Genomic DNA, 23,288 nt, shown 5'->3' on the forward strand with positions numbered 1-23,288 from the left:
TCCCAGGAACATCTGAGATCCTATGTCCTAAAGCTCTTTCCAGGTCCAACCTTCTATATCCCCATGTGTCCCAGGAACATCTGAGATCCTATGTCCTAAAGCTCTTTCCAGGTCCAACCTTCTATATCCCCATGTGTCCCAGGAACATCTGAGATCCTATGTCCTAAAGCTCTTTCCAGGTCCAACCTTCTATATCCCCATGTGTCCCAGGAACATCTGAGATCCTATGTCCTAAAGCTCCTTCCAGGTCCAACCTTCTATATCCCCATGTGTCCCAGGAACATCTGAGATCCTATGTCCTAAAGCTCCTTCCAGGTCCAACCTTCTATATCCCCATGTGTCCCAGGAACATCTGAGATCCTATGTCCTAAAGCTCTTTCCAGGTCCAACCTTCTATATCCCCATGTGTCCCAGGAACATCTGAGATCCTATGTCCTAAAGCTCCTTCCAGTCCAACCTTCTATATCCCCATGTGTCCCAGGAACATCTGAGATCCTATGTCCTAAAGCTCTTTCCAGGTCCAACCTTCTATATCCCCATGTGTCCCAGGAACATCTGAGATCCTATGTCCTAAAGCTCCTTCCAGATCCAACCTTCTATATCCCCATGTGTCCCAGGAACATCTGAGATCCTATGTCCTAAAGCTCCTTCCAGGTCCAACCTTCTATATCCCCATGTGTCCCAGGAACATCTGAGATCCTATGTCCTAAAGCTCCTTCCAGGTCCAACCTTCTATATCCCCATGTGTCCCATGAGCATCTGAGATTCTATGTCCTAAAGCTCCTTCCAGGTCCAACCTTCTATATCCCCATGTGTCCCAGGAACATCTGAGATCCTATGTCCTAAAGCTCCTTCCAGGTCCAACCTTCTATATCCCCATGTGTCCCAGGAACATCTGAGATCCTATGTCCTAAAGCTCTTTCCAGATCCAACCTTCTATATCCCCATGTGTCCCATGAACATCTGAGATCCTATGTCCTAAAGCTCTTCCAGGTCCAACCTTCTATATCCCCATGTGTCCCAGGAACATCTGAGATTCTATGTCCTAAAGCTCCTTCCAGGTCCAACCTTCTATATCCCCATGTGTCCCAGGAACATCTGAGATTCTATGTCCTAAAGCTCCTTCCAGGTCCAACCTTCTATATCCCCATGTGTCCCAGGAACATCTGAGATCCTATGTCCAAAAGCTCCTTCCAGGTCCAACCTTCTATATCCCCATGTGTCCCAGGAAACATCTGAGATCCTATGTCCTAAAGCTCTTTCCAGGTCCAACCTTCTATATCCCCATGTGTCCCATGAACATCTGAGATCCTATGTCCTAAAGCTCCTTCCAGGTCCAACCTTCTATATCCCCATGTGTCCCAGGAACATCTGAGATCCTATGTCCTAAAGCTCCTTCCAGGTCCAACCTTCTATATCCCCATGTGTCCCAGGAACATCTGAGATCCTATGTCCTAAAGCTCCTTCCAGGTCCAACCTTCTATATCCCCATGTGTCCCAGGAACATCTGAGATCCTATGTCCTAAAGCTCTTTCCAGGTCCAACCTTCTATATCCCCATGTGTCCCAGGAACATCTGAGATCCTATGTCCTAAAGCTCCTTCCAGGTCCAACCTTCTATATCCCCATGTGTCCCAGGAACATCTGAGATCCTATGTCCTAAAGCTCTTCCAGGTCCAACCTTCTATATCCCCATGTGTCCCAGGAACATCTGAGATCCTATGTCCTAAAGCTCCTTCCAGGTCCAACCTTCTATATCCCCATGTGTCCCAGGAACATCTGAGATCCTATGTCCTAAAGCTCCTTCCAGGTCCAACCTTCTATATCCCCATGTGTCCCAGGAACATCTGAGATCCTATGTCTAAAGCTCTTCCAGGTCCAACCTTCTATATCCCCATGTGTCCCATGAACATCTGAGATCCTATGTCCAAAAGCTCCTTCCAGGTCCAACCTTCTATATCCCCATGTGTCCCAGGAACATCTGAGATCCTATGTCCTAAAGCTCCTTCCATCCAACCTTCTATATCCCCATGTGTCCCATGAGCATCTGAGATTCTATGTCCTAAAGCTCCTTCCAGGTCCAACCTTCTATATCCCCATGTGTCCCAGGAACATCTGAGATCCTATGTCCTAAAGCTCCTTCCAGGTCCAACCTTCTATATCCCCATGTGTCCCAGGAACATCTGAGATCCTATGTCCTAAAGCTCCTTCCAGGTCCAACCTTCTATATCCCCATGTGTCCCAGGAACATCTGAGATCCTATGTCCTAAAGCTCCTTCCAGGTCCAACCTTCTATATCCCCATGTGTCCCAGGAACATCTGAGATCCTATGTCCAAAAGCTCCTTCCAGGTCCAACCTTCTATATCCCCATGTGTCCCAGGAACATCTGAGATCCTATGTCCAAAAGCTCCTTCCAGGTCCAACCTTCTATATCCCCATGTGTCCCAGGAACATCTGAGATCCTATGTCCTAAAGCTCCTTCCAGATCCAACCTTCTATATCCCCATGTGTCCCAGGAACATCTGAGATCCTATGTCCTAAAGCTCCTTCCAGGTCCAACCTTCTATATCCCCATGTGTCCCAGGAACATCTGAGATCCTATGTCCTAAAGCTCCTTCCAGATCCAACCTTCTATATCCCCATGTGTCCCAGGAACATCTGAGATCCTATGTCCAAAAGCTCTTTCCAGGTCCAACCTTCTATATCCCCATGTGTCCCATGAACATCTGAGATCCTATGTCCAAAAGCTCCTTCCAGGTCCAACCTTCTATATCCCCATGTGTCCCAGGAACATCTGAGATCCTATGTCCTAAAGCTCCTTCCAGATCCAACCTTCTATATCCCCATGTGTCCCAGGAACATCTGAGATCCTATGTCCTAAAGCTCCTTCCAGGTCCAACCTTCTATATCCCCATGTGTCCCATGAACATCTGAGATCCTATGTCCTAAAGCTCTTTCCAGGTCCAACCTTCTATATCCCCATGTGTCCCAGGAACATCTGAGATTCTATGTCCTAAAGCTCCTTCCAGGTCCAACCTTCTATATCCCCATGTGTCCCAGGAACATCTGAGATTCTATGTCCTAAAGCTCCTTCCAGGTCCAACCTTCTATATCCCCATGTGTCCCAGGAACATCTGAGATCCTATGTCCTAAAGCTCCTTCCAGGTCCAACCTTCTATATCCCCATGTGTCCCAGGAACATCTGAGATCCTATGTCCAAAAGCTCCTTCCAGGTCCAACCTTCTATATCCCCATGTGTCCCAGGAACATCTGAGATTCTATGTCCAAAAGCTCCTTCCAGATCCAACCTTCTATATCCCCATGTGTCCCAGGAACATCTGAGATTCTATGTTCTGAAGCTCCTTCCAGGTCCAACCTTCTATATCCCCATGTGTCCCAGGAACATCTGAGATTCTATGTCCTAAAGCTCTTTCCAGGTCCAACCTTCTATATCCCCATGTGTCCCAGGAACATCTGAGATCCTATGTCCAAAAGCTCCTTCCAGGTCCAACCTTCTATATCCCCATGTGTCCCAGGAACATCTGAGATTCTATGTCCTAAAGCTCCTTCCAGATCCAACCTTCTATATCCCCATGTGTCCCATGAGCATCTGAGATTCTATGTCCAAAAGCTCCTTCCAGGTCCAACCTTCTATATCCCCATGTGTCCCATGAGCATCTGAGATTCTATGTCCTAAAGCTCCTTCCAGGTCCAACCTTCTATATCCCCATGTGTCCCAGGAACATCTGAGATCCTATGTCCAAAAGCTCCTTCCAGGTCCAACCTTCTATATCCCCATGTGTCCCAGGAACATCTGAGATTCTATGTCCTAAAGCTCCTTCCAGGTCCAACCTTCTATATCCCCATGTGTCCCAGGAACATCTGAGATTCTATGTCCTAAAGCTCCTTCCAGGTCCAACCTTCTATATCCCCATGTGTCCCAGGAACATCTGAGATTCTATGTCCTAAAGCTCCTTCCAGATCCAACCTTCTATATCCCCATGTGTCCCAGGAACATCTGAGATTCTATGTCCTGAAGCTCCTTCCAGGTCCAACCTTCTATATCCCCATGTGTCCCAGGAACATCTGAGATTCTATGTCCTAAAGCTCTTTCCAGGTCCAACCTTCTATATCCCCATGTGTCCCATGAACATCTGAGATCCTATGTCCAAAAGCTCCTTCCAGGTCCAACCTTCTATATCCCCATGTGTCCCAGGAACATCTGAGATCCTATGTCCTAAAGCTCCTTCCAGATCCAACCTTCTATATCCCCATGTGTCCCATGAGCATCTGAGATTCTATGTCCTAAAGCTCCTTCCAGGTCCAACCTTCTATATCCCCATGTGTCCCAGGAACATCTGAGATTCTATGTCCTAAAGCTCCTTCCAGGTCCAACCTTCTATATCCCCATGTGTCCCAGGAACATCTGAGATCCTATGTCCTAAAGCTCCTTCCAGGTCCAACCTTCTATATCCCCATGTGTCCCAGGAACATCTGAGATCCTATGTCCTAAAGCTCCTTCCAGGTCCAACCTTCTATATCCCCATGTGTCCCAGGAACATCTGAGATCCTATGTCCAAAAGCTCCTTCCAGGTCCAACCTTCTATATCCCCATGTGTCCCATGAACATCTGAGATCCTATGTCCAAAAGCTCCTTCCAGGTCCAACCTTCTATATCCCCATGTGTCCCAGGAACATCTGAGATCCTATGTCCTAAAGCTCTTTCCAGGTCCAACCTTCTATGTCCCCATGTGTCCCAGGAACATCTGAGATCCTATGTCCTAAAGCTCTTTCCAGGTCCAACCTTCTATATCCCCATGTGTCCCAGGAACATCTGAGATCCTATGTCCTAAAGCTCTTTCCAGGTCCAACCTTCTATATCCCCATGTGTCCCAGGAACATCTGAGATTCTATGTCCTAAAGCTCCTTCCAGGTCCAACCTTCTATATCCCCATGTGTCCCAGGAACATCTGAGATCCTATGTCCTAAAGCTCCTTCCAGATCCAACCTTCTATATCCCCATGTGTCCCATGAGCATCTGAGATTCTATGTCCTAAAGCTCCTTCCAGGTCCAACCTTCTATATCCCCATGTGTCCCAGGAACATCTGAGATTCTATGTCCTAAAGCTCTTTCCAGGTCCAACCTTCTATATCCCCATGTGTCCCAGGAACATCTGAGATTCTATGTCCTAAAGCTCCTTCCAGATCCAACCTTCTATATCCCCATGTGTCCCAGGAACATCTGAGATCCTATGTCCTAAAGCTCCTTCCAGGTCCAACCTTCTATATCCCCATGTGTCCCAGGAACATCTGAGATTCTATGTCCTAAAGCTCCTTCCAGGTCCAACCTTCTATATCCCCATGTGTCCCAGGAACATCTGAGATTCTATGTCCTAAAGCTCCTTCCAGGTCCAACCTTCTATATCCCCATGTGTCCCAGGAACATCTGAGATCCTATGTCCTAAAGCTCTTTCCAGGTCCAACCTTCTATATCCCCATGTGTCCCAGGAACATCTGAGATCCTATGTCCTAAAGCTCTTTCCAGGTCCAACCTTCTATATCCCCATGTGTCCCAGGAACATCTGAGATCCTATGTCCTAAAGCTCCTTCCAGGTCCAACCTTCTATATCCCCATGTGTCCCAGGAACATCTGAGATCCTATGTCCTAAAGCTCCTTCCAGATCCAACCTTCTATATCCCCATGTGTCCCAGGAACATCTGAGATTCTATGTTCTGAAGCTCCTTCCAGGTCCAACCTTCTATATCCCCATGTGTCCCAGGAACATCTGAGATTCTATGTCCTAAAGCTCTTTCCAGGTCCAACCTTCTATATCCCCATGTGTCCCATGAACATCTGAGATCCTATGTCCTAAAGCTCCTTCCAGGTCCAACCTTCTATATCCCCATGTGTCCCAGGAACATCTGAGATCCTATGTCCTAAAGCTCCTTCCAGGTCCAACCTTCTATATCCCCATGTGTCCCAGGAACATCTGAGATCCTATGTCCTAAAGCTCCTTCCAGGTCCAACCTTCTATATCCCCATGTGTCCCAGGAACATCTGAGATCCTATGTCCTAAAGCTCTTTCCAGGTCCAACCTTCTATATCCCCATGTGTCCCAGGAACATCTGAGATCCTATGTCCAAAAGCTCCTTCCAGGTCCAACCTTCTATATCCCCATGTGTCCCAGGAACATCTGAGATTCTATGTCCTAAAGCTCCTTCCAGGTCCAACCTTCTATATCCCCATGTGTCCCAGGAACATCTGAGATTCTATGTCCTAAAGCTCCTTCCAGATCCAACCTTCTATATCCCCATGTGTCCCAGGAACATCTGAGATCCTATGTCCAAAAGCTCCTTCCAGGTCCAACCTTCTATATCCCCATGTGTCCCAGGAACATCTGAGATCCTATGTCCTAAAGCTCCTTCCAGATCCAACCTTCTATATCCCCATGTGTCCCATGAGCATCTGAGATTCTATGTCCAAAAGCTCCTTCCAGGTCCAACCTTCTATATCCCCATGTGTCCCATGAGCATCTGAGATTCTATGTCCTAAAGCTCCTTCCAGGTCCAACCTTCTATATCCCCATGTGTCCCAGGAACATCTGAGATTCTATGTCCTAAAGCTCCTTCCAGGTCCAACCTTCTATATCCCCATGTGTCCCAGGAACATCTGAGATTCTATGTCCTAAAGCTCCTTCCAGGTCCAACCTTTGATGTTCCCATGTGTCCCAGGAACATCTGAGATTCTATGTCCAAAAGCTCCTTCCAGGTCCAACCTTCTATATCCCCATGTGTCCCAGGAACATCTGAGATTCTATGTCCTAAAGCTCCTTCCAGGTCCAACCTTTGATGTTCCCATGTGTCCCACAAATTTCTAAGATTCCATGTTCTAAGCATCCTTCCAGGTCCAACATTCTATATTCTTAAGTGTCCCATAAATCTCTAAGATTCTGTCCTAAAGATCCTTCCGCTCCACATTCTATCTATATACCTTAATCTGTAGCTTAATCCTTCCGCTCCCATTTTGAATTTCTATCGTGCTTTCTCCCCTAGAAACTCAGTGTTTGGGGGTGGTTCTTACTGGTCCTCCCCAGTAAGACAGAATAACCGTTCCTCCTCCCCATTCACATATGAGAAAGCCTCAGAGAGATTTCATGAGTCGTCTGAGGTCACACAGAAAATCAAAAACAGATGTGAGAACAGATTCCAAGAGGCAGCTATGGTGGGATAGAGAGAGTACCAGCTCTGGAGGCTGAAGGACCAGAGTCCGGGTCCTGGGTTTGCTTCTTGCTAGCTGTGTGACTTGAGGGAGATCACTTCCCCATTGATCCTCAACCTTCTTCAATGGCAAGAAGGTGGTTAGTAATACTTGCCTTACAGAGTCACTAAATTAAATGCTTTGTTAAGTTTAAAGTACCACAGGAATGAGAGCAATTGGTCAATTTGTTAGTAGTTCATTATGCTATATAGTTCCTTAGAAAGAGATTAATACTGGGCAGACAGGATGCTGGGAGGGAAAGGGAATAAGCATTTATATAGTATCTAAGCACTTTACAAATATTCTTATTTGATGCTCACAACAATCCTGGGAAGAGAGTGCTATATTATCCCCACCTTACAGATGGTTAAACTGAGGCAAACAGAAGCACAATATCACATAGTAAAATATCTGAGGCTGGACTTAAAGTCAGGCCTTCCTAATTCCAGGCCCAGCACTCTATCTACTGAACTGCCTCTGAGGGACACCTACATTTGCAGAGTCAATTCCTCCAAGCCCTATTTTGGTCAGGAGTGGCTCTGTTCCTCACCCACCCCCAGCCATACAGAGCTGTCATAAATAGCTTCTGGTCATCTCCCTCCTCAAGGCAAGAAACTCAGAAAGGCACAAGTAAGGAAACAGGAACATTCCCTCCTTTCCCCCACAAACACACACCCAGCCTTTCCCCCACAGACCTGTTGAGGGCTGAGGCCATCGGGCATGGGTCCCAGTTCCGGAGCTGGGTGCTTCATATCTGAAACAGTGACTTCCAGGAACCCCATGTCCTCCTCTTCTGAGTCACCTGGAAAAACAAATCAGAACCAAATCCTCAGATCTGGGGGCACACCGATGGATCGATTGTCTCCCCTCCTTGGGGAATATCTCACATATTCCTAGGTGACGCTGTGAAGTCGTCCAATAAGGACATAAGCTTGTCCCACCTCCACCTCCCCCTCAGCTCTGAAGAGCCACTGTGCTCTGAAATTAAGGAGAAGATCCATGAGCCCCCTCCACGGTGAGCTCCGGAGAGCAGGGCTGTCTCTCCCCTTCTTTTTATTTCCCACAGTGCCTGGCTCACATTATGCTCATAATAAAACATTTATGGGTTGGTTGATAAGATTTAGGATTAACACATCTGTTTTCAGGGATGAATCAAAATTTCTTTGGGATATCAAAAGCGAAAAATGAACTTCAACCGTTTGGGAACAAAATCCAGACTGGATCTGCTGGCCAGAGTCAGAGAGCCTCTTCAAGAAGCCTTAGCTTAATCCGCACCAGGAGCTGAGGAAGGCTTCCAAGCTTGGAATCAGTGAATACAGCCTCTGTTAGAGCTTGAGATCTATGATCCTATAAACTTGGTTATCTGATGTTCTCTCCTTCCAAGCAAACTGGACAATACTGTCGAGTCAACTGCACAGAGGCGCGCTCTGCCTCCTGGGACCCAACACAATGCTTAAGAAAAGTTTCTCGGAGACTAGCCCCAAAGAAGAGCTATAATAATATAATACTAGATGAGGAGGCAAAATATAGGTATTTAAATTACATTAAATGAAGTAAATGTTTCTATTTTTGTAAATAAATATAGAGATAGATTTATATAGACATATAAATATAGAAATAGCAACTCCATTGCAAAAGTAGGAAGTCTATGATGAGGAATGTTATATACCTAGTCAGATTTTTTTTCAGTGTATCTATTAATTTTGCTGGGGGGTTTTCTGTTTTTTTTTTCCCCTTTTTAAATTCTTTGTTATATGAGATAACTTTACAGGAGGGGACAATACAGGGGATATTTAGGTAATATAAAAACAAAAAAAAATGTCAATAAAATTTATTTTTTTTAAATTCTTATTGGCTATGGGCAAGTCATTTGAAATATCAAAGCCCTAGGCAACTTTCTGTAATTTGCAGGTCAGTGGAAGATCTGAAGTGGTGGAGCGAGTTTCCCTACCAGGAGTTCCCTGCTGGATATAATCAAGGTCTAGATCTCCTCCACCCTCCAAAAAAGAAAAATTCAAGTGACAAAAATCAACTCAACTTCTCCTTCTGGACTGCCCCATGAGGACTGGTCATCTCTCATAGAAGGAGGATTAATGGACTGAGAGCAGCTGGGAGGAACCTTAAAGATCATCCACTCCAAACCTCTCATTTTACAGAGAAAGAAATCCAAGAGTAGAGAGCAGTGATTTTTTTCAGAATCATACAGGTATTAAATAAACCAAGTATGTCCTGTACTGGGTATGTGTAAGCAAGCAGGGGGGAGTAGTCTCTGGTCTGGTCCAGATCAAGAGATAGATTGGTTCAGTGGCAGGATTGCTGGGAGAGAGAGGAGAGGAAATGGACAGACTCTCTGGCCAACCTTCTAGAATACAGACTCCCTGGAACACAGACAGACTTCCCAGCAGACCCCTTAGAACACAGGCGAACTCCCCGTTAGACCCCCTGGAACACAGACAGATTCCCTGGAATGCAGACAGACTCCCCAGCAGACCCCCTGGAACACAGGCCCACCCTTTGGCAGACCCCCTGGAACACAAACACACTCCCCAGAACACAGGCAGACCCCCTGGAACACAGACAGATGCCCCAGAAGACCCCCTGGAACACAGGCCCACCCTTCAGCAGACCCCCTGGAACACAGACAGATGCCCCAGAAGACCCCCTGGAACACAGGCCCACCTTTTGGCAGACCCCCTGGATCACAGCTCGCTCCCTGTGGAGGAGGTGAGATCCCCCCAGCCGTTTTCCCCGCTCCCACCAGTCTCTCAGCATCAGCTCAGGCTAGCCCAGTCTGACCCTCTCTGTCCCCACTGCCCTAGAACTAAAAATAGTTTTCTTCTGAGCGCCAAAATGGGGAAAGAAAATGCCTGTTGTAAAGAAATGTGGGCGGGTTTGTTTTTCTTTCAAAGGAGAAGAGCAGAGGACCCCAAGAACTGAGGGATCTGGGCCATAGCCCCAGGAGGGTTCGGAGGGCAGGGTGGGCTGTGACCCACAGACAAGAAAGGAGGAAAGCTCCAGGGCTGCTGGACTCTTGTTTGGGGGTCTTTCCAAGCTCCAGGCTCATACAAAAGGAGAGAGAAAAGCCCCGTTGTAGGGACTGCTCCAGAAAACAAGAGCTGGCCGTGGGCAGACAGGAAGTCGGGGTCATCAAGATGCCAGGGGACTGAGAGGGGCCTGCAGACAGAGCCAGACAAGCTGGTGAGGAAGGGATGTCCCTTACCTGAAAAGGAGACTGAGGAGGAAGAGGAGGAGGGGCATCGGATGATGGTGTGGGACTGGTAGAGGCTGTCCCGTTTCACCCACATTGTGCCCCCGGCATTGCCCCGGACCCACCGGAGCTGGCTGCCCTTTAGCTTCCTCTTCCCTCCTCCACCACTGCGGGTTTCCATTCTCGGCTGGTGATTTGAGCTGGGGCTATTAATAACGCCTCTGGAGGGAGGGTCATTTTACCAGAGGCTTTGGGTGAACTCTGGGAGTGGGGGGAGACTGGGAGATGGAGGAGGAGGAGGGGGAAGAAAAAGGGAGAAGGAGGAGATAAAGGAGGGAGGAGAGAAGAAGGGGAGGAGAAAAGGAGGAAGAAAGGGAGGGGGAGGGGAGGAGGGAGGGGAAAAGAATGAAGAGGAAGAGGGAGAGGAAGAGAAGAAGGGAGAGGAGAATGAAGAGCAGGAGGAGGGGTGGAAAGAAGAGGAGGAGGAGGAGAAAATAAAGAAGGGGAAGGAAAAGGGGTAAAAAGGAGGAGAAGGAGGGGGAGAAGAGGGAGGAGAAAGAAAAGGGATAGAAAAGGAGGAGGAGGAGGAGGAGGAGGAGAGGGAAAAGAGGAAGAAGAGGAGGGTTCATCAGTACGGGGGTGGGAAAGCAGATATCTACAGGAATAGCCTAGTACTATGCTCAGCTGACCAATCTTTCCCTTTTCCTAGTTTTGAGATCACTCCCTTGCTGTGTTGACCTCCCTTCCTCAACTAAAGCCATCGATCCCTGAAAGAAGAACTTTTGATGGAACTAAGAGGAGGTGGCAAGTCTTCGGTTGCTATTTCCTGGACACTAAAGGCCAGTATATCTCAAGAAGAACTGATGTTTTGGTCCCATTATGGACCAAGAAGCTGGGATGTGGACACGATGAAGGGAACAAGGCTTTGTCTGCTGCCCTCCAACTCTAGACAGAAAGCCATTTGGCTGGGGATTGTTGCCCTACTTTCTGTCCACACATCAGTGACTGTCAACAATAAAGAGAAAATACAGTTTATGAAAAGGCCATGAAAAAGGCCTAGAATTTATAGGTAATCAAGGTATGGATCCGTGGCCCAGTTCCAGCTCTTAATATGTGACTCCTTTCCTGACCTCAGGCTCCTTATCTGCTAAAGGGCAATACTTGTCCTAGACATAAGAGTGTTGGGAGAAAGTACTTGGTAACCCCTAAACGAATTCTAGAAATCTGAATTTTCTTTTTTTAGAAATCTTAAAGCCCCTTTCCCTCTCTGTTTCCTCATCTATAAAATGGATTCTGGTAGAAATAGCATCTTCTAAGGCCCCTGTAAGAGAGGCTAATTTTCCACCTAAAAACAATGAAGATTGCCTTTGACGGAGCTCCAATCACTGAGGTAGCTGCCTGGCTATTTATGTAGCATGGTCCATTGGATGGAGACTCTGGGATCCCTGAGGCCTGACAACGCTAGACAAACCAGGCCCAATCCAAACTCAATCATTGATTAAGTGCACTCTGTGTGCCAGGCACTGTGCAAAGCTCAGGGGGTACAGAGGCAAAACACAGTCCCTGCCGTCGAGGAGCTTACAATTTAATGGGGTTCGAGGAAGGGGCAGTCAGTGACTCAATGCTCTAGTCTCCACCAATATCGTCTGTGTTATCGTCAATAAAACCTCCTTTAAAGGTCAGATGGTCTCTATGTGTCTCATTTCGTTCCAGCCCTGAATATAAACCACCAGATGGGTCCCACTCAGGGCTGGATGAGAACATAGGATTAACAGCACTTAGTCTGTGGATTTTCAAAGGGGGGTTGCCCCCCAAAGTACTTTGTAAATAAGCTTTATGGCAGTTTCGAAATTTAAGTGGCAATGATGGAGAGGGAAGAACAATTAAAACAAGAAGATGGACCCACATGGCCCGCTTTAAAAGGGGAAAGAGGTCCCCTAGAGATTCCCCCCAGGGTTTTCTAGAAGAGTTAAGTGCCTACAGAAGAAACAGGAATAAGTGCATGTTAAAGAGTCATGGGCTCATAGACAGGGGACTAATTAGGGGAATCTAACCCAATCCCCTTATTTTTTTTTTTTTTTGCAATTCTTCTATACATAATTCTACAACTATCATGCTACACAAGAAAAAAATCAGATGAAAAAGGAAAAAATGAGGAAGAAAACAAAATGCAAATAAACAACAATAAAGAGTGAAAATGCTTGGTTGTGATTCACCCTCAGTCCTCACAGTCCTCTCTCTGGGCACAGAGGCTCTCTCCATCACAAGGAAGATGGCCTGAAACACCTCACTGTTCAAAAGAGCCCTGTCCATCAGAATTGTATAATCTTGCTGTTACTGTGTATAATGATCTCTTGGTCCTGCTCATTTCCCTCAGCATCAGTTGATGTAAGTCTCTCCAGGCCTCTCTGAAATCATCCTGCTGGTCATTTCTTATAGAACAATAATCTCCCATAACATTCATATGCCATAACTTATTCGGCCATTCTCCAGTTGATGGGCATCCACTCAGTTGCCACTTCCGTGCCACTACAGAAAGGGCTGCCACAAACAGTTTTGCACATGGGGGTCCTTTTCCCTTTTTCATGGTCTCTTAGAGATATAAGCCCAGGAGAGACACTGCTGGATCACAGGGTGAGCATAGTTTGGGAGCCCTTTGGGCAGAGTTCCAAATTGCTCTCCAGAATGTCAACCCCCTCATTTCACCAGGAGAAAATTGGGGCCCACAGAGGTCTAAGATCACACAACTAGAAAGTGGCAGAGCCCAGATTCGAATTCAGGACCTGTGATCCCAAATCTGGAGCTCTGTCCAATGTACTCTGCTACCTGACTTTCAGAAGGAAAGGAACTTGGTGGTTTTTCTTGAGGAAGAAAGAGCAGCATTTTTGAAAAGAAGGGGAAATCAGGAAGCTGAGTTCAAAGGAGGTGATGAAATTGAGTCCTCAGCTAAAAAAGCCGATGGGTGTGTATCCCCAGATTGCCTTTAAAGAAAGCTTCTCCCCCCACCCTGGGTGAGGCTGACACCCCCTCCTGCCCCACTGCCGGGCTCTGGCCAAAGGCAGAAGCTGGTTTCTAACAACATTCTGAGCCACAGAAACAAACAAGAGGAAGGACAGAGAATGAGCCTAGCGGGCCCGCAGTGGACCAAGAGGGCCCTGGGAGTCAGAGGAATCCAGCCAGACATGGGAAGGGGGCAGAACCTGAGCAAGGAGGCAGAAGGCTGGCTCTGGCACGACTGGGGAGGGTGAAAGAAGGGAGGAGAAAGAGCCCTTTAGAGTCACAGGACCTGGGTTCAAACCCTGGCTCTGCATACTCACTGGGACAAATTGCTTCACCCATCTGAGCCTGAGCATCGTCATTCATAAGATAAGGAAAGAGGACTAAAAGTGGTCCCTGAAGTCCTCTCTGGTCCTGAATCTAGGAGCTGATGGTCCTGGGGGAGCACAATCCTCCACCTCTCCCAGAAGAGCCCAAAGACAGAGCGACCCTAAGCAAAGTAGCCAGGGGATACAGGGGGTAGAGCACTGGGTCTGCAGCCAGGAAGACCAAATCCATCCTCAGACACTTACTAGTTACTCAACCCTCACTGGAAACAGAGATAATAATTACCTTCCAGGTTTGTTGTAAGGATCCATTGAAATAACTATAAAGAGCTTACCACAATGCCTGGTACTATATAAATGAGAGCCATAATTATTATTATTTCACTCTGGCCTTAGACACTTCCCAGCCGGGTGATACTAAGCAAGCCACTTAACCCTCATTTATAAAACACAGATAATAATAACCTTCCAGCTTTGTTGAAAGGATCCACTGATTTAACTCTGAAGTGCTCAGCACAATGCTGGTACATAGTAGGCACTACATAAAGCAGGGGTTCTCAAACTACAGCCCATGGGCCAGATGCGGCTGCTGAGGACGTTTATGCGGCCCGCCCGTTATGGCAGATGGGCTGAGGGGCGGAGACAGAGTGTGAGCTTTTGTTTTTACTCTAGTCCGGCCTCCCATGGTCTGAGGGACAGGGAACTGGCCCCTGTTTAAAAAGTTTGAGGACCACTGACATAAATGGTAGCTGTAATTATTATTATTATTTCACTCTGGCCTTAGACACTTCCCAGCCATATGACACTAAGCAAGTCATTTAACCCTCATTTATAAAATGCAGATAATAATAACTTTCAGGTTTGTTGTAAGGATGCACTGAGTCAATTGTAAAGTGCTCAGCACAATGCCTGGCACATAGTACTTTGTAAATAAGCTTTATGGCAGTCTAGAAATTTAAGTGGCAATGATGGAGAGGGAAGAATAATTAAAACAAGAAGATGGACCCACATGGCCCGCTTTAAAAGCTACATAAATGTGTACTGTAATCATAATTATTCTACTCTAGGCTAAGACACTTACTAGCTGCACAGAGGCACAGTGGTGCCCCTGATTCTCCTGATTGTCCTCCCTACAATTCCCCACACAAAACCCTAGATCCCCATCACCTTTATCTCTTTACATTCTAGCCCTCTTCAGAATCTACCTCGAGGACCACGTGAGACATGGAGCCTATTCCGATCATCAGAGTTGTTTCTGCCTCTCTCCCTGGGGGGAAATGGCTTGACATTTCCTTTTTGTGTATTTAATTTTTCTGTATTTGTACACGTGGAGTTTCCACTCGATGGAATGGAAGCTCCTTGAAGGAGACACTGTTTAGTTTTTACCTCTATATCCCTAGCATTCAATAGAACAATGCCTGACACAAAGACTAGAACTGGAAGGAGAAACAAGGCTATCTGTTCTTTCCGCTGTAACACATGCACTAGACACGTCCCCTCCAAATGAATAACAGAACGTGTGCAGCGCACTGTGCTTCATCTGGGGGAGGTATAAAATTTAGATAGAGCACAGTGCCTAAGTCTTGTAAAAAGAAAAGATGATATCTAAATTTAGTAAATGAAAAACACAAAGCAAAGGGTCCTGGGAGGATCCCAGGGGAAATAATAATAAATGATAATAAAAGGATCCTACCAGGGAAGGCTGATAGTAAAAGGGCGTATCAGGGAAGGCTTTCTGGAAGGGGAGGTCCTGGGCTGGGTGGGAAGGGACATCGTACCTAGGACTTCTTTCCTGTGCAGGAAGGAGACTTTGCGCATGACTGCCATTCTCGTCTTCTCCAGCCCATCCTTGGTCCCGCTCTTGGCAGCCTTCATGAGCTGGGTCATCTAATGGAAGAGAAGGGAAAGCAGAAAGCTTAACAGAAGCAGGGAGCAGGGGATCATTCTTCCTTTTACCCCATATCTAGCCCGAGACACTCCCGTCTCCTGGGCTCACTCTGGGCTGTGGGCAGCACCTGGACAGCGTCTCGCATGGAGTATATGCCCAATAAACATTTGCTGACTCAAACTGAACACAAATGGGGTTCCTGGCCACATCTGCCTCCTCCATCTTTGTTCCCTTCTTACTGAGAGATGATCTGCAAGGTCACACGGTCAATGTGGGAGGCAATATGGTGTAGTGGAAATATTAACAATAAATCACTTTAAAAGTTTGCAAAATAATTTATCGCTACCATTTATAGTGTTTTAGGGCTTGCAAAGTTCTTTGCAAATATTACCTCATTTGATTCTCACAATCACCCTGGCAGAGGGTATTCTCAATTTATTGGATGACATAGTGGATGAAATTGAGGCAGACAAAACTTCAGTAACTTGTCCAGAATTTTAAGTGTCTGAGAAGATTTTGAATTCAGATCTTCCTGATTTCAGGTTCAATGCCCTACTCACAGATACCACCTGTTGCCTGGTTTTTATTTTTCTTCATTATCTTATTTGATCCTAATGATACTGTGAGAAAAGTATCATTATCCCCATTTTACAGACAAGGAAGTTGAGGTTCAGAAGTGAAGAAGACCTTCACCCAGGATCTTCCAATTATACAGAATCCCAAATAGAGTATGACACCAAAGTCAGTGCTCTGTGGGTCTCAATTTTTTATATATTTTTTTCCATGGAGAATTAAGACACACTACAGAAGGGTTGTGGGCAAAGGGCAGGGGATAGGTTCAAATATACATTTGTGATTAATAGCACAGTTAGACCAAACTCTAAATAATGCAGGGCTTCCGCTTTCACCTGCCCATAACAAGGACCAGTCATTTTGCTGACATGGGAATTTCAATACCACAGACTTAAAACTAAAAGGAACTTTAGAGGTCCTGAAGTCCCATACCTCATTTTTCTAAAACTGGAAACTGAGGTACAGAAAGAGTTACACAGATCTACTAAGTGTCTAAGGCAGGTTTTCCTGAGCTCTGGTCTTCCTATCCCCAAGTCCAACCCTGCAACCCTCTCTAATCATCCTTCTATTACCAAAAGAGATGTTGTGAGGAGAACATCCTGAAAACCTTCAGATAATATCAAAAGATGAGCATTTCTCATTCTTGGATTCAACGCAGGTTTTACTATTCCATTTTTAAGATCCTGAGACTTTCAATCAGATGACAACCTTTAGACGGGATATGATAGAAAGGCATACAGAGATAGAATCAGAAAGCCGATTATACCACTCAGGGTCTCGGTGACCTCCAACAAACCAATTACCCTGAGCCTCAATTTTCTTGTAAATTAGGGGAATTAGATGAGATGATCTCTAAGGTCCTACCTAGCTCTGAAAATAATCCAAAGAAGACTTAACATGGAACAAATGGTGGAGGTATTTCAGGGACAAGATACTCAAGTGACAGTAAACTGCCAGTGTGGACTCCTGGCATGGAAGGGGAGAGGTCCTGCCAGCTCCTCCTCATTTAAGAGCCTCACTGGGTGCCTCCCACAAGCACCAAAATATTTTTTATCATCCTCTTTATAATTGTTTTTGTCTCTATTTAAGACTCCCCATTATTGACAGGGATGCCCAGCCTCTTGTAAAGAGAGCTCCTGCTGCACCCTTTTCTGTTCTGTTTTCTTTGGCCCCATTGGCCTTTGACCTTCAAAGGCTCAGTCTCCTTTTATGGAAAATGGAAAGGGAAGATGTTGCCCTTGATTTAATGTCTTAACTCAGAGTAAAATCTGGGCAAGATATTTCATGTTAACAAGGGCCTCAATTTCCTGATGTCAATAAAATGAGGGTGTTGGACACCACTTTCTAATATCATACTTGCTCTTCTAAGACTCCTCCCAACACTGACATCTAAGGGCCCTTCTAGCGCTAATATCCTGGGTTCTAAAGGACCTCCCATCTCTGACCTCCCGGGTTCTAAGGGCCCTCCCAGCTCTGACATCCCGGGTTCTAAGGGCCCTCCTAGCTCTGACATCCTGGGTTCTAAGGGCCCTCCCAGCTCTGACCTCCTGGGTTCTAAGGGCCCTCCCAGCTCTGACATCCTGGGTTCTAAGAGCCCTCCCAGCTCTGACATCCCGGGTTCTAAGGGTCCTCCCAGCTCTGACCTCCTGGGTTCTAAGAGCCCTCCCAGCTCTGACCTCCCGGGTTCTAAGGGCCCTCCCAGCTCTGACCTCCTGGGTTCTAAGGGCCCTCCCAGCTCTAACATCCTGGGTTCTAAGGGTCCTCCCAACTCTGACCTCCCGGGTTCTAAGGGCCCTCCCAGCTCTGACCTCCTGGGTTCTAAGGGCCCTCCCAGCTCTAACATCTTGGGTTCTAAGGGCCCTCCCAGCTCTGACATCCTGGGTTCTAAGGGCCCTCCCAGCTCTGACCTCCCGGGTTCTAAGGACCCTCCCAGCTCTGACATCCTATGTTCTAAGGGCCCTCCCAGCTCTGACCTCCCGGGTTCTAAGGACCCTCCCAGCTCTGACATCCTATGTTCTAAGGACCCTCCCAGCTCTGACATCCTATGTTCTAAGGGCCCTCCCAGCTCTAACATCCTGGGTTCTAAGGGTCCTCCCAACTCTGACCTCCCGGGTTCTAAGGGCCCTCCCAGCTCTGACCTCCTGGGTTCTAAGGGCCCTCCCAGCTCTAACATCCTGGGTTCTAAGGGCCCTCCCTGCTCTGACCTCCTGGGTTCTAAGGGTCCCTCCCAGCTCTGACCTCCCGGGTTCTAAGGGCCCTCCCAGCTCTGACCTCCTGGGTTCTAAGGGCCCTCCCAGCTCTGACATCCTGGGTTCTAAGGGCCCTCCCAGCTCTGACCTCCCGGGTTCTAAGGACCCTCCCAGCTCTGACATCCTATGTTCTAAGGGCCCTCCTAGCTCTGATAGTCTGGGTTCTAAGGGCCCTCCCAGCTCTGACCTCCTGGGTTCTAAGGGCCCTCTCAGCTCTAACATCCTGGGTTCTAAGGGCCCTCCCAGCTCTGACATCCTGGGTTCTAAGGGCCCTCCCAGCTCTGACATCCCGGGTTCTAAGGGCCCTCCTAGCTCTGATAGTCTGGGTTCTAAGGGCCCTCCCAACTCTGACATCCCGGGTTCTAAGGGCCCTCCTAGCTTTGATATTCTGGGTTCTAGGGGCCCTCCCAGCTCTGACATTTTCCCTTCTAACAGCCTTTCCAGACCTAATAGCAAACCTGTCACTGACCAACCTTATTTATGGTCTTAGATGACTCATTCCTCTCTCCCGACTTCCATTTTCTCCTTTAAAGGGAGCTCTCAGTCTTTTGAAAGTGACACATGCTGGAAAAAAGTCCAGGAACTTACAATCCAAGCTGGGCAGTTTGTGTGGTTGGTGTTTCAGGATTGAGGAATTTCCCCAAAATGCAAGGGGGCAGGGGCAGATTCTGAAGGGAGGGAAGGAGAGGAGAGCAGGAGACACAGGAAGTCCCTGACCGCAGGCTGGAGGCCTCATCCCCAGCTGTTAGTGATCCGGCTTTCGGCTTCCTCCCGGCTTCTGCACAAGCAGACCACCGGCTCCCAGGAGGCAGGGCCTGGGTCTCCTGCAGTGTGGTGGGAAGAGGGCCACCAGAACTCTCACAGCTCTCCCAATCAAATCCCTCACTTTACAGCAGAGGCAGCCTCTCCCCCTACTCAAGGGGAAGCTTCAGAACTTAATCCTGTGACGCTACGGCCAGTGATTACTGCAGACACAGGTGAGGGAGCTGCTCTCTCAGGGGCGGAGATGATAAATAAAAGGAAAATATGATAAATGAGATCTATAGATGGGACTATTCTAGATCAAGAACCAGAGCCTGGGAACTGGAATAAAGCCGAGAAGCCATCTCATCCATCCCCTTCATCTTACAGATGGGGAAACTGAGGCCCAGTTGGAGAAAGAAACCATCACCACCATCATTTCTGCAATTCTACAATCGACAGACCCTTCTCTCACAACAACCTTGGCAAGTAGGTTGGGCAAAGATTATTATTAATACTATTTTGCAGATAGAAAACTGAAACTTTATGTGATTTTTGCCAGGGTCAAATGGCTAAGAAGTGCGGGATCCAGACTCTCCCAGCTTCAAGTTTCTGCCCTTGTTCTCCTCGGGGGCATCATGTCAGAAAACAAAGTGGGCACAAGGAGGAACACAGACTTCCTCCCCTTTCTCCAGAGTAGTAATGCGCTAAAGCAGACCTGGACCTCTCTGAGAAGCTGTCCCTCCATATATTTCTTCCCATGGGATCACAGGTTTGTAGCTCAAAGGGACCTTAAGAGCCATCCAGTCCAAATCTCTCCTTTTACAGACAAGGAGACTGAGGCCCACAGAGATGCCCAATGTCATACGGTCATTAAGTGGCAAGGGCAGGGTTCTAACCCCCAGCCCTTAGACCCTAATATAGTATTCATTCTAGTTTGCCACATGGCTCTTCATGTAAGAAATACTCCAGGGAGCCACAGCCAATGGGAGGCTCGAATAGAATGGGGGGAAAGCCCTGGCTTTGGCATCAAGGAACTTGGTTCAAACCCAGTTCTAATTCTGACACCTGAGTGTGGCAACCACACTAGCACCCTGGGTACCTTAGAATCAGCTGGAGTCAGGATAAGCAAAAGTCTTTATTCTTGGTCTTTAGCAGTAGAAGTGAAGAGAGTGAACATGTAGGATCTTTGTAACCTCACCTCTTCGTCTCTCTTGCAGAAATGACACTGCCTAGTCTCACTGCATCTCCTAATCCCTCCCACAATTCTCTGTATATACCAAACAATTGGGAGAGCACAGGAGAGTGGGAAGGGCCATTTTCCAAGCATATTCTCATAGAGTAATGTCCAATTGGTAATTAGCCTCAAGTGCTCGATTGTCCAACCCCCAGTGCATTGTCTCAAGAATTCCAGCCCTTTACATCTCCCACTTTCTTTTGTTTTAGAACATAGGTGATCACACCCTCCCTGACTTCTCAGGAAAGGAGGTGAGAATCCCAAAAAGGAGGTGATCACATCCTCCCTGACTTCTCAGGAAAGGAGATGAGAATCCCAAAAAGGAGATGATCACACCCGCCCTGACTTCTCAGGAAAGGAGGTGAGAATCCCAAAAAGGAGGTGATCACACCCTCCCTGACTTCTCAGGAAGGGAGATGAAAAGCACCAAAGGGAAGTAGGGATTGCTAGCAGGTTTCTGGGCTGAAGGGTCTATTAGAGACTGGTAAGCACAAACCCATCAGCATGGGAGGTATTACACAAGGACAGAGCAATAAAGTACAGGCTATTAATGATAACTCTCCCCACAGCCAGGGTAGGCTCAATGTGGTGTAACAAACATGAATTGGAGATGCAAGTAGTGATATAGCAAACAATATAAATCAACACGGTCTTATAAAAGATTTCCAGAAGTCCTACAAGGAGGGTATGTAAACATCAGTCACACATACACCTTCTTCAACAGCCAAGAGATAGTCCAAAACCAATCTATTTTCCATTGCTTCACGTGTCAGGGAATCCAGTGATCCCTGCAAGTTTTTGAAGTGCTGCAACAATCTTTTTATATGTTAGGGAATCCAATGATTCCTGCAGATTTTGAAGTCCTGCAACAGCCTTATCATTTCTCAGAAAATCCAATGAGTCCTGAGGGTTTTTAAGTCCTATAACAATTTTATCATGCCTTAGAGAATCCAATGATTACTGAGGGTTTTGAAGTCCAACAACAATCTTATCATGTCTCAGAGAATCCAATGATTCCTGCAGATTTTGAAGTCCAACAATTTTTGATGTACATGAGTCAAACATCATAACTGCCAGGCTCTTTCAGTGGTGGGCACAGTGAACAACAGAACTACCCAATGTTTCTTGGGTCTTCTTCATTTCAAGGGTCTGTTCCGTGTCTCTCCAATGGACAAGGCGAATATGGCTCATTAGCCCCCATCTGATTCCTTCTCCATCTGTGGAGATACAAGCAAACCCTCTCCCCCAAGCAGTTAACCTATCTGGTCCCTTCCATTCACCACTTTCTAGGTCTCTCCACATCCCCTGGCGATTATCTAAAGACAGTGGAGCTGCTCGCACTGGATACTGCCCTTCCACAGTGGGTTATAAAACCTGTCTGCCGGAACCAGTGCATCTTTGTCAAAAATCAAGAAGTTAATAGTATAAAGAGCTAGATTTAGAAGTTCTCTAGGGTTACCTGTGGCTCCCCCTTTCTTTTGTTTTTGGAGGAGCATCTTAATGTCTCTGTTTCTCCTCTCTACTATTGCCTGACTTTGAGGATTAAAAGGTATGCCAGTGGTGTGTAAAATCTTATACTGTGCACAAAAGTATGTAAAATGTTTAGATGTATATGCAGGTCCATTGTCTGTTTTTATTGCTTGTGGCACACCCATATTGCAAATACTTGTATGAGGAAGTCAGTGACCTAGTACTCAGGATGTCTCTTTTGCTGCTACTATTGCAAAAGTGAATCCTGAAAAGGTATCTACCACAATATGGATAAAAGACAGACGACCAAAAGATTTATAATGGGTCACATCCATTTGCCAAATTTCATTAAGTCTCAAACCACAAGGGTTCTTCCCTGGAGGGAGTATAGGAGCATGGAAAGGAAGGCAAGCTGTACAGGAAGCTTCTAGCTTCTTCTCTTGTTATTCCAAATTGTAAATGTAAAGCTCAAGCAGCCTGATGATATTTAAAATGAGATTCTTGGGCTTTCTGAAATAAAGGAGTATTGGCCAACATGGTTAGAAGACTATTCACTTTTGAATTGCCATCAAAAATAGGACCCAGAAGTCCACTATGAGAGTGGACATGCAAGACATAAATCTTACCTGGATGCTTTCTCATTTGCTCTTGAAGTTCCTTAAAGAGCTGATATATATTAGAGGCTATAAATTTTATTTGGGCTGTGGCAATTTTTTGTACCACACCTACTGAATAGACCAAATAAGATGTTATATTTATATCTCCTGGACAATAAGTAAGAGCTAGAATGATTGCATACAATTCATTTTGCTGAGTGGACTGAAAAGGAGTTCTGACTACTTTCTTTATAGTTAAGTCACAAAAGTATACAGCACAAATATTATGTTTGGATGCATCTGTAAAGATAGTTGGTCCTTTAAGAAGAACTTTAGAAACCTTTTCTTCAAAATTCATCACCAATTATGTAATAGTTTGGTTATCTTTAATGGAGACCCATGTGTAAATTTGGAGCCATGGCTAATAAAATTTGCCACTCTGGGATGGTTTCACAGCATACATTAATTTGTGCATTGGTATAAAAGGTATATATGTTGTCAGGTCTTTATCTGATAATTGTACTGTTCACTTAATGGCCTTTAATAAAACTCTAGCCACAAGCCCTGGGTAAGGAGTAAGGCTTTGTTCTGATTGTTCTGGGAGGTTCACCTACTCTATCACACTGTCTCCTTGATGAAGGACTGCTGTGGGTGCCTCTTGTGTAGCAAAAACTGTATTTCCAAGGGTTTTTGAGTGGCTCTTTCAACCACATTGGATAAAGCCAGTTCAACTTCTCCCAAAGCC

General features: G+C 46.4%; 1 protein-coding gene across 6 annotated transcripts in view; it reads right to left on the reverse strand.

The window, feature by feature from the left end:
• Positions 1–23,288, reverse strand: part of ARHGEF10L (Rho guanine nucleotide exchange factor 10 like) — a 245,485-nt gene that overhangs the window by 111,540 nt on the left and 110,657 nt on the right. For 4 of the 6 annotated variants that reach the window (XM_074306088.1, XM_074306087.1, XM_074306091.1 and 1 more), the window contains 2 exons: positions 15,568–15,676; positions 7,954–8,060 (listed from right to left, as the gene is read on the reverse strand). In XM_074306088.1, coding sequence (XP_074162189.1) covers positions 7,954–8,060; positions 15,568–15,676 — 216 coding nt within the window. Of the gene's footprint in view, positions 1–7,953; positions 8,061–10,478; positions 11,455–15,567; positions 15,677–23,288 lie in introns of those variants that run through there. The other 2 variants (XM_074306092.1, XM_074306093.1) reach the window with 2 other exon arrangements.

The sequence above is a fragment of the Sminthopsis crassicaudata genome, chromosome 3, assembly GCF_048593235.1.
Source record: "Sminthopsis crassicaudata isolate SCR6 chromosome 3, ASM4859323v1, whole genome shotgun sequence".
In the NCBI taxonomy this organism is placed as follows: domain Eukaryota; kingdom Metazoa; phylum Chordata; class Mammalia; order Dasyuromorphia; family Dasyuridae; genus Sminthopsis; species Sminthopsis crassicaudata.